Source organism: Corythoichthys intestinalis, chromosome 7, assembly GCF_030265065.1.
Source record: "Corythoichthys intestinalis isolate RoL2023-P3 chromosome 7, ASM3026506v1, whole genome shotgun sequence".
Taxonomy (NCBI): domain Eukaryota; kingdom Metazoa; phylum Chordata; class Actinopteri; order Syngnathiformes; family Syngnathidae; genus Corythoichthys; species Corythoichthys intestinalis.
Window position 1 is genome coordinate 32,723,535 of NC_080401.1, and position 12,402 is coordinate 32,735,936.

Below are 12,402 nucleotides of genomic sequence, written 5' to 3' on the forward strand. Positions count from 1 at the left end.
TTCTTCTTATTCTAATTGGTGAGGACAACTACCAACTAAAATATCTTGTACTCTGCTATTCATGGTGGATCCAAATTAAAATTGGCAGGTATTCCTCACAGCCTGATTTTAGATTTTTTTTTCCGTGTGTGTGTCTCGGGGCTGATTAACTAAATTAAATGATTGAGGAGTTAAAATTTCTTCTCCGTTATTTGTGGATGGATCAGAATGAAATTTGGTAGGAATACTCTAGGGATGAATACTTATCGATCTTCGGAGCTCAATAATCATTTTTTTCATCCGAGAGCTGATTATTTACATTAATTGATTGTGGACTTACTGTTGGCCGAGAAGCTTGCTTTTTATTTCACAATGAGACGTTTATTAGTGAGTGAGCCGTGCGGCCATAGTTCATTTAAAATTTGTTACAAAAGATGGCAAGTTGTGTAAAGGTACCGTAATTTTCAGACTATAAGCCGCTACTTTTTTCCTTCATTTTGAATCCTGTGGCTTATTTGTAAAATTATTTGGGTAAATAGGTTACACTGTATTTGGCAGTGGCGTCATAAGAATGTCATAAGACCGTCATAATTATGACATGAGACTATCATCAGCATTACTGAATGCTTATGACAAATGTCATTAAGTGTCATCCGGCAAATTATGTCACTAACTCCATTTATGTTCAGCTCGGATTTTTACATTCATTCGAAGGTGAGGTAATTTACCTGATGACACTAAATGACATCTGTTATAAGCATTCATAAATGCTCATGACAGTGTCATGTCATAATTATGATTGTCTTATGACAGTCTGACGGCGCTACTGTCAAATAAAGTGTTACCAAATACCATAACTAGCAATTAATGAAACAGTAACTGAAGAAATAATTAGCACAGAACATCAATTTTGTTATTTACATCTGTAGCACAGCAATGCATGCTAGGAGACATGTTACATGACAACATTGTTGACAGCAGGTAGGAGCAGAAATTGACTGTCACCCCCAAGGGAGCAGTGATGGCCCAATGAAGCTTTTTGAAGCAATGAAGCTTTGCAACCTTCAAAGGTTCATAGTGGTTCATTTGGTCTTATGAGAGTACTTTGATGCCGCTGTCAGATGAAGTGTTACCGGTTAATATCTTTTGGTGCAAATATCCCAAGATACAGTGCGGCTTATCTATGAACAAATGCCGTTTTCGTATCAAATTTGGTGGGTGGCGGCTTATAGTCTGGTGTGCCTTACACTGTATCATCCGAAAATTATGGTAGTAACATTTTCAACAACAAAAAATGTTTGAAAAAAAAAAATAGTTCTTTCATACTAGTATATGAAACAGCGTTTACACTGTTCATACTTAGTTTACTGTTTAACAATATATTATTTTACATCACTGTAAATAATACTTCCAAATCTTAACACATCTAATTAGATTCCCTAACTACCTATCTACCTAATGTAAATAAAAAGCTTTGCTAGCCACTTGATAGCAACCATTGCGTTATTGGAATTGTTACGTCACACATGCTCTCATTTCTGTAATTGATGTGACACACATGAACCCAGTTTCCATGTCAACATTTTCCTGGACACACACATACACACACAAAGACGCTAAAGTGGTCCCCTTCAGACACATTAGACAGAAGAGGGTGGGGCGCCAGTAAAGATTTCTTAATGGGCTCTTCGGTTTTCTCGTCCATCTGCTGTGATGACAAACATGCAGCTTGTCGACATCAGTCCGCTCCGTAAACAGGTCCTTTTTTGACGTCAAAAGGTCACTTCACCTAGCCAGACCCTGGGAGTTTAACTTCTATTTACATTTTCCGATCACCGGGATGAAAAAGTAAGTTTTTCTGGATTTCTCGAGGATTACTTGGATGTCCGATCACCTTCCAAGCACATGGGGAGCTCAATCCCATCCGGACCTGAGTGACACCATCCGTCCGGCCTGGGCGCAGTTGGGAGGATGCCATCCCTACACCATGGAGCCATCTTTATCGGTGCTTTTCTCATCGTGACCGGAGGCTCCACCGCCTTTTTGGCCTCTGCGCAGAGCCGCCTGCAGCCCTTCTCCCTGTGTTGCGTGGTCCTGGGGGTGGTCATGCTCATCCTGGGGCTCTTCTGGGCCATGAACAGCAAGAACACCTCTAACTACAACCAGCAGGAGTTCGACCCCGACTGCCCTCACTACCCTTACAATGAGTACGATGGCTACAGCGGCCATGCCCTCTTTGCACACGATGGGAGTCGCTTCCCAGAGTCACAGTCAGTATTTCTGCCGGGGTGAGTTTTGTTTTTTGTTAACAGTAATCCTTGCACAATAAGGCGCCTAAGAAGGAAGGAAGTAGCTTTGGTCTAACCCAAAAGTGAAATTCAAGGCCTGCTAGAAAAATCAGGATTTTTTTTTTATTCAACGTTTGTACAAAACTAGCCAGAAAATAGTTATAACTCAAAGCAGAACATATTAGAGTGGGAAACATTTTAGGAGGGCCCAGTCTGACTCAAAAGAATTGCTTTGGTACGGTCTTACAGCCTTCGGGTGCCAAGGAACTATGTTGTCGTGAGGGGAGGCGCTCTATTTAGCTAGGCCCTGAGAGAGGAAGTGGACATAGTCACGGTGACGTCACCCATAGCGTTCGCCTGCTCCCTTTGAAACGTATTTTTTTAGTGGTCTGGGCGCCACCATGACAACAACCATGTTTTCCAGCAGGGAGTTCGTGAAACACATATTTGGTGTATTTACGCAGTACGCATTCATTACGTCAGTCTAGGGGCAGAACCCCTAAGCGCCGACAAGGTAAAGATTATGAGAGGTTCTAACCCAAGTAAACTTTTTAAACAGGTTTATTTTGATGGTGAAATTGAGCATCTTAGAAAGAATGGTGATTGTATATTGCTATATTTTATTGTAAATTGCTATATTTGAAACCAGAGAAAACAGACCCCAATGTCCGGAACTCCAAGCTTTTTCAAACACTTCGAGAACTTCAATTGGAAGTTGGGCAAGGGCATAAGTTTGGTCTCAACATTGGTAGGGACGATATTACCGTAATGCACATAATGTTAACAATGATCCAAATAAGGGACAACTAGCTTGACATCGTTGTTCCTTGTGGAGGCTGGCCTGACCACAGTAACTTTGACAGTTAGCAAGTTTAAGGTCATGCTAACTGCTGCAGGTCGGACTTTCAGGAGCAAAATTAGTGGTGTTTCCCCCACCTCCACAACATTGACGTCTTTTTACATGACTTACAGTGGCTGCTGCTGGCCGAAAAAAAACTTCTAACATCCCTCCTCTCCAAAGGGGCAGCATGTTGTCGACATGAATCTGTCGGGTTGTGTGTGTATGTCTGTGTGTGTGCGTCTTAGTGGCGGGACGGGGGGCTTCAAGTCATCAGCCAACTAAACGTTCGTTTGGGGGGGCGGGGGGGGGGGGGGGGGACCGGCACATTAAGCAAGTGAAAAGGGATAAATGTAGTTCTGAACATAATGACAATAATTCACTTAACAATGCTAGGATCAATTCTATCCTTACAACATTTGGTAAAACAATCTAAATTACCTATATATTTGAACTCTTTATATAATGAAATAAGGTTGCTTAAAAGTTGGTGGGGACAATTTGAGCATTCTAAAAATTTGCTAGTGTTATGTGCCTACCATCCTTATGCAAACCTACGCCCTTAAAGTTGGGCCTCGGTAGCGTGTTGCCATCATTTTGTGACAATTTTAAACTTCTTTAGGAGAGAAGTCGATCACTCAAGGATTTTCACAACCTAATCAAACTGCCATGACGGAATCTAGTGCCTTAAATCACCAATTTAATTATGACAAAAAAATTTGGGCAACGATACGATATTTGCCAAAAATTCTGGCACGATTCGATCCAAGGGCCGCAAAAGATTTAATACAATAGTATGTATGTATTTATGATCATCACTATTTATTACTATTTATTCTTTTTAGTCTAGTTTTAGTTCCCTTCAAATTACCGTAATTTTCAGACTATAAGGCGCACCTGACTATAAGCCGCCACCCACCAAATTTGACACGAAAACGGGATTTGTTCATGGATAAACGGCACCTGACTATAAGCCGCAGCTGTCCTCACCATATTATGGGATATTTACACCAAAAGATATGAAGCGTTAACACTTTATTTGACAGCGGCATCATGAGACTGTCATAAAACCGTCACAACCATGACATGACACTGTAATGAGCATTTATGAATGCTTATGACAGATGTCATTTAGTGTCATCCGGCAAAGTATGACACTTTTGAATGGATGTAAACGATCCGAGCTGGACATAAATGGAGTAAGTGACAAAATTTGCTGGACGACATCTGTCATAAGTATTCATTTATGCCCATGACAATGTCATGTCATAATTATGACAGTTTTATGACAGCCTTTGACGCCGCTGTCAAAGTATTACCTATTAACTCAAATAAATCAACAAGTAAGCCGCACTGGACTATAAACCGCAGAATTCAAAATGAAGGAAAAAAGTAGCGGCTTTTAGTCTGAAAATTACGGTAGTACCCGATTTGACTTGTACTAAGTGGTGCAAATCACCCCCTCTCCACATTTTTCTAGACCCCATTCATTTGCAGATATCACAAGGTCTTTGATCGATTTTAATATGATATTATATGCATATTTAACACAGGCAGCACATTTAAATTATACAAAACTAGGGTTGTTCCGTTTATGTTTTTTTGCTCCCGATCCGAACCCGATCGTTCTAGTTTGAGTATCTGCCGATCCCGTTATTTCCCGATCCGATTGCTTTTTTTTTGCTCCCGATTCAATTCCAATCATTCCCGATAATTTTTCCCGATCATATACATTTTGGCAATGCGCTAAGAAAAAAATGAATAAAACTCGGACGAATATATACATTCAACATACAGTACATAAGTACTGTATTTGTTTATTATGACAATAAATCCTCAAGATGGCATTTACATTATTAACATTCTTTCTGTGAATGGGATCCACGGATAGAAAGACTTGTGACTTTGTACATTGTGACTAAATATTGCCATCTAGTGTATTTGTTGAGCTTTCAGTAAATGATACTGTTGCCATGCCTAAATGCATGATGGGAAGTGGAACCATGACTGTGCGTAGTGCTACCAATTGATATATCTTCTCTGCGTTGGGAAATAACATAAGGTGTTAAGAAAAAGATCAATTGCTACCTTGCTTCCCCACATTGCTTCCCATGATATTTCTAATCGTAGGAAGAGGGATTGTAAGGCTTCAGCCAATTTAAAAAAGGCTCCAAAGGCTGCCAAAATTCACTCTACTCATTTTACGCTACCTTTTATCTCTCTATATAGGTAAAACAGCGCCATTACAGATTGAGCGCGACAATGCGTGAGTGGGTCGTGCAGCGCATGCATTAATTGTGTTAAATATTTTAACGTGATACATAAAAAAAAAAAAATCACCGCCGAAATCGGGATAAATTTGATAACCCTATCTTACGCCTAAACTAAAGACTCTGGATGAGTGTAACATATTATGTCTGTAACGTTAAATACAATTAGAAAACGATTTAATTAAAAAAAAAAAAAAATTAAAAAGGCATGGCCGATATTTTTTTGCCGATTCTGATACTTTGAAAATGACGTGATCGGACCCGATCGATTGGCATCGATCAGGACATCTCTATACAAAACCTTTTATCTTTTTGACAAATTTGTTACTGAAACATACATTTGAATATCAACAATTTAGAAAAAAAAATCTCAAAGACGCGATGTTGATCTATGTTCTGCATATCACTCAATTTGATAGGATTGTTGCCTAACCAGTCAATATATCCATCCACATCAATTTATCAATGGAAACGAAACACACTTGTATTTTTTGGCAATAATCTTTTGATAAGTGTCATCAGAATTTAAAGCATGGCATGTAAACTGATAAATTATTCAACTTTTATTCATCTGGGGCCACAATTCTGTTCAATACCTTTGCTGTTTATCAAAGTCCATGGATTTCGGTTTTGGTAATGATACATTTAGAGCGATATTGGACAAAATGGTGGCCCGCCGAGTGGTATAAAAATGGAAGGATGTCTGTTTATTAGTTATTCCACTGTTACGTACCTAGTACACCAAAAGCATTCGCACTAACAGTCTAGGGACAAATGAAGTTTTTCATTGAACTTAATGTGCGTGTAAGAATAAGACAGCACAAACAGAACCGGAACACAGATTCAATCCCCAAACCTCAAAACCACTTTTCCCACTCCCCTACAGGACACTGGACTCCCAAAGACACACTGCTCGTGGTGAAGACTTCGACTATCCCCCTATGGACCATGGCGGTTTCAGCCCATCACCACACCCTCCTCCCTGGCTGGGACCGCCGCCTCCTTACGAGGTGGCCATCAAAACAACGTGTAGCTCCACGCACCTGCGCCGCGCCTACTCTGACACGCACCTGGCCGCCGAGCCACTGTTTGGACGATCCAGGGAGATCAGCTTTGAGGTTTAAAAAAGACAGTTAAAGAAAGTTATTCACATGGGTCACTCAGGAGTGGACCCTGACTTTGGGGGGACTAACGGACAGGGTACACCCTGGACTGGATATAATGCTTTTAGAGAGAATGCTACAATTATTATATTTATTGGATTTTTTTTTTTATAAATTTACAGTCATGTGAAAAAAATAACACATTGAATATTCAGTTCTTTATTAAGAAATGTTCACATATCAATGTCTGATCTTGTTTTTCTTTATCTCTGGAAAATAAAGTGATCTAATAGCAGGTAAATAACAAAAATTAACATTGCTTTACTCAAATTTATCAACAAAAATGCATACTCTAACTGAGGAAAAAGTTAAGACACCCTACCACCTAATAGCTATTGTTACCCTCTTTGGCTGAAATAACTTCAGTGAGACGCTTTTTGTAGCCATATCGGTCAGAAGAAAGTTTGCCCCGTTCCTCAACGCAGAATACTTTCCGCTGGGAGAGGTTTCAGGGGTTTCTTGCATGTTACACCCCACAGCATCTCAATGGGTTTAAGATCTGGGCTTTGATTCGGCCATTCCAGGACTCTTTTCTTCCTTTTCAGCCAGTCCTTGGTGGATTTACTAGTATGTTTTGGGTCATTGTCATTTTGCAGGGTCCAGTTTCGCTTCAGCTTTAATTTTTTTCACACATGATCTCACATGTTCCTCAAGGACCCTCTGATACACGATAGAATTCATGGTGGATTCTATCAAGGTGAGCTAGCCAGGTCCTGCTGCAGGAAAGCATCCCAAAACCATGACACTTCCACCTCCATGTTTCACAGTTGGTATGAGGTTCTTTTCCTGGAATGCTGTATTGGGTTTACGCCAAACGTGTCCTCTGTTCTGGTGTCTCAATTTTAGATTTATCTGTCCAAAGAACATTATTCCAGAAGTTTTGGAGTTTGTCTTCATTCACTCTGGCAAACTTTAAAGGCTGGCTTTCATGTTCTTCTTGGAGAGCAAAGGTTTCCTCCTTGAACACCCACCATGAAGGTTAAACTTGTGAAGTCTCTTTCTAAATGATGAGGCATGCGTTTTTACATCAACAGAAGCAAGAGCCGGCTGTAGGTCCCGTGATGACATTTGAGAGTTTTTGGAGACTCCTTTTAGCATCTTGCGGTCTGCTCTTGGGGTGAACTTGCTTGGACGGCCAGACCTGGGCATGTTTGCAGTTGTTTGGAATGTCCTCCACTTGTACACTACTTTCCAGACAGTGGAATGGCTCATTTTATATTCTTTTGAGATCTTTTGAAATCCCTTACCAGACTCATAAGCGTCTACAATTTTCTTTCTGAAGGCCTCAGACAGCTCCTTTGATCTCACCATGGTGTTTTCACTCCAACAGTCAGTCACTGTTGAAAGTATTCTGCGTTGAGGAGTGGGTCAAACTTTCTTCAGACGGATGCAAAGACTGGTAGATGGCTACAAAAAGCGTCTCACTGAAGGTATTTCAGCCAAAGGGGGTAACATTATCTATTAGGTGGTATGGTTTCCTAACTTTTTCCTCAGTTAGAATACACATTTGTGTTGATATGTTTGGTGTAATGAGTAAAACAATGTTAATTTTTGTTGTTTACCTGATATTAAATTACTTTCTTTTCCAGAGATAACAACAAGATCAGACATTTATATGAGAACATTTCTTAATAAAAAACTGAATATTTAATGGGGTGTCCTAATTTTTTCACATGACTGTATGTTATTCATCCATTATTTTAACTCAGTCACTGCCTATGACATCCAATCCATTTTGACTGGAAGAGGCTGGTAGCGAATGATCGCTGTCAGGCCTCCAAGTAAAAATAGATTTAACATCCATCGCCATCAATGGCAGCCAATAACTTAACTGAAAATTAAGAATTACATTTGTTTATTTTATTGTTAGTTTGCGTTTCTTTTATTTGTTTTGGGGGTTTTTTTTGGCAAAAAAATTAATAACTTTTTAGATATGTCATGTCTGTTAATTAGGTTAGTAATTCTAAATTATTCTACATACTTTAATGAGGGGAGGCAAAAAGGAAGGACATATGTATTCCTATGTGTATGCATGTTTTCAAGGGTTCAAAATGCAAGACAACACAAGAAAAACTACACATACTACAGATTTTGAGCACCGTGTGTGCGTGCGTGTGTGAGTGTCTCAACTGAATAAAATATTGGTTGAAGGTACAATTGGTTGTTCATTTTAACTAATACTATTTTTAATCTAAAAAAAATTGACATTTTTTTACTCCGTTTGCCACACGTTTTGTTGACTCGATTGCACCCTCTCCTGGTGGCTTGCAAGTACTGTTTTTAGTGTAAATTTTTTTATTAGACATTTTATTTAATAGTTGTTTGTTTTTAGATTAAATAAAACAAAAAATAATGTTTATAATAATAAATATATTTCAAACATAAACTTTTGTAATATTTAACCATTTTCCCCAATTTATAATAATTGTAATTTAGTATTCATTTTAAATCATGTTTGTTTAATATTTAAAAATATTGTTTTGAATATTTGTTTTTCCCTAATATTCGAGTACGTTTTTTAGATTCAAATATTTTTATATTGTTTTATCTATCATGTATATTATTTCAATATTTTTAAAATGAAACTATCTACAATTTGTTTATATATGTAGTGTAAAGCGCTTTGAGAGCCTTGAAAGGTGAAAAAGCGCTATATAAGTATAACACCATTTACCATCTATATATACATACATACACTATTCTAAATATTACAGCAATTATATTTTTCTAGAATTCCCTTACGTCTAAAATCTTTACTTCAAATATAGTTTTTAATAGTTGAATGTTTCAAGTGAAATTACTAATTTCCCAATGGTTTTAATTTTCTTTCTATTATTAGTGTATTGTGCCAAATACTGTTTGTATCATTTTCTGAGCATTTGATAATTTTTCAATGGATAGTTGGATTTTTTTCAGGTTTACATTTTTTCTTTAGAAAAAAAACAACTTCTGATCATTTTTTCTAAAATTTTGCATAAATGTCTTTATTATGTTTGTTTTCCACTTTTATCCGTTGTTTGTTCTTGTTCTTGTTTTTTTTTTTTTTTTTTTTTTTTTTAAATTACTTTGGGCATGATTTTACTTGAGCAGCTTATTAACCCTGATGCATTCATCTCACCAATACAATAGGAATTCTGATAACCTTGTTCATTTTGGCAACTATCAAGATATGTTTACACGGTTTCATTTCTAGCGCTGAACACACAGTACAATACTTTTGTTGACATGAACATCGGATTAATGAAATTCCACATGCTCACCACATATGTTTACAACATTAGAGAGAAATATGATACACCATGTATAGGTAACAGAAGGGAACACTCATGTTGAACTCTCGCGTTGACCTGAGCTATTTACTTAAAGGTAAGTTATGGGAAATATCCATGATGCATGAAGACTTGTACTGACAATCAGCCTAAACAACTGCAGCCGTTTCACCTCTGCACGTTCAGCTACGAAACTCAAAATGACATGTCCAAACAGAGGACTTACCGATTGTGTAAAAAATAAATTTGTGGTTCGAACACCATATACAGTAATATTGCAAACATTTGCATGGTTCAAGCACGTAATAGATACAGTGAGGAGCAGAAGTAGTTCCACTCCTTGTTATTTTGCAAGTTCACCCACTTGGAAAATAAGTAGAAGTCTGAAATTTCAATCAGATGGATTTCCACTCATAAAGACATAATCTAAAAAAAATCACATTGTATGAGTTTAAAAAATATATATATTGTATTCGTAATTTACTGGGTATTTGTACCCCAGAAAATCAATAATAATCATGACACTCAAAGGGTTGTCCATAGACAAGTTGTCAGTCTACCTTATAGAAAGTCCACCTTTACCCCATATGTAACCACCCACCCGTTTCAGCTCAATACTATCACTTGTGCACCCCACAGTCAGTCATAATCCAACTGCTACCATGGGCAAGACCAGAGAGCTTTCGAAAGACACCAGAGAAAAAAATATTAAGCTCCACAAAGCTGGAAAAGGCTATGGGACAATTGGAAAGCAGCAAATTCCCTTGTTTTCAGTGTAAATCTACTAATAAATGAAATTATCCGCCAGTGCTTCAAGTAAATTTTACTCAGATTTCTTGAAATAAGAAGATGGCTAACTGAAACTAAGCTTAACAGACTTTTTTTAAGGAAAAAGTTTGCACATTTAATCTTAGGGAAAAAAATGTCAGAAATGTTCTTAATTCAAAAATGGATACTGTTCAAAACCTTATTTGAAAGCATTTTTCTTGAATTAGGTGCGAAATGACCAACTTTTGGATGTATGGGCTTAACGAGAACAAATAGTAATGTTTACTTAAAGTAAATGGAAGAAACTGATGCATTGATCTGTTATCTAGTCTTTAACACTCAACAAGATGGAGAAAATGATTCGACTTGATTTAAGGAGAATGATCAGATTAAGTTGTTAAAAAAATTGCAAGTCAATATAGATTTATTTTGCATTAATCATTTGGCCTACCAATTAATTAGGTTGATATTGGTGAGAAATGTAGCTCTGACCCCGTTCACCCAATCTATTTGGTCTTATTAATGCCTCGTCCCTAGCAAAAAGTGTACATGCAGGCAGTGGCGGACTTGGCAATTTTGGGGCCTAAAGCGAACATATCCAGGGGCCCTCTTCATGGCTCAGGGGTTAAAAAGGTGAGAAGGGTGTGGAGGAAATATGTTCCGGTACACTAGGGCTGTCCTAAACGACAAATTTTCTCCTAATTAGTCAGCCGACTAGTTTTACGATTTGTCGACTAATCTAATAATTTTTTTTTTTTTTTTTTTTTTTTTTAACTAATTTAGCAATTAATTTTTTGTTGACTCTTATTAATTCACAAAACCATTTTGGAACACTTAAATTCTTATATTAATATTAATTATTAATTTAAATATTACATATTAATTAATATTAATTAATTAAATATATAAATGTCCAAATAATCATTAAAATAACAATAATTAATCACAAATAAACAACGAGGTTAAATGCTGATAGCATTTACTAGTGCAAAAGAAAGTAAGTATAGTAAGAAAGTAAACAGATTCACAACACTGACTTTGCCTTTCCAACATTATTCAAAACAATTCTTAAAAAAATTCTAGCATTATTATTATAGTATACTACTATATATAATAGTAGTATAATAATTATAATAATTATTCATTGCCAATCATATTTGTCATAAAGAGTGTCATTTGAAAGCTATTCTTAGTGTAGAATCTGTATTCTGTAGTATTTACTCAACATATTAAAATATTAATTCTGAAGTATGTGGGATTAACTACAGAAATCGTTATTTATATGACGAACATGACGTGCTTTTATTTTGAAATGTTCACCGGAGCTACGTTTGCTAAACCGCTAACTGAAAGCTTTACACTCCGTAAAAAAACATTCTTCGTCATTGCTTGTGGTGTCACTGATAAATTTAGTTTATTTTTTGTTAGCAAATGCTGTTACCCAGCTGTTTAGTCTTATTGTATGATTGATTGGAACTGTACTGCATTGTTTCGCCACAGGGTGTGCTGTCGTGTATTTTATGTTCGGTGTGAAGAAGAAGAACGTTAAAAGGCATTAGCGGCCTATTCTCAACTTCTCCCTCACTGCACTTTGGCTCTCATGGAGAGCACGTTGGCTCATGTGTTCGAAATAAACGATAGCCGGCGTGCAAAGTAGCAAGTGAGCTGTAAAAATAGCGAGCTTAGTGGCGTGAAAAACGCGGGAGAGCTAAGTGAAGCTAACGAACAGCTAAGCGGAGCTAAGCGAAGCTAAACGGCGCTAAATGAAGCTAAGCGACTGATACTCAGTCCATTGTCGTGGAACAGTCCATTGTAGTGCGTGTGTGA

The 12,402-nt window shown here is 37.3% G+C and overlaps 1 protein-coding gene across 2 annotated transcripts in view; it reads left to right on the forward strand.

The window, feature by feature from the left end:
* si:dkeyp-51f12.2 (uncharacterized protein LOC100151460 homolog) overlaps window positions 1-6,640 on the forward strand; it is a 44,429-nt gene extending 37,789 nt beyond the window's left edge. Inside the window, exons 1-2 of one of the 2 annotated variants that reach the window (XM_057840541.1) lie at window positions 1,951-2,267; window positions 6,262-6,640. In XM_057840541.1, the coding sequence (XP_057696524.1) occupies window positions 1,951-2,267; window positions 6,262-6,499 (555 nt within the window). In that variant the 3' untranslated portion in view covers window positions 6,500-6,640. Of the gene's footprint in view, window positions 1-1,950; window positions 2,268-6,261 lie in introns of those variants that run through there. The other variant, XR_009063797.1, reaches the window with a different exon arrangement.
* Window positions 6,641-12,402: the final 5,762 nt, after the last annotated feature.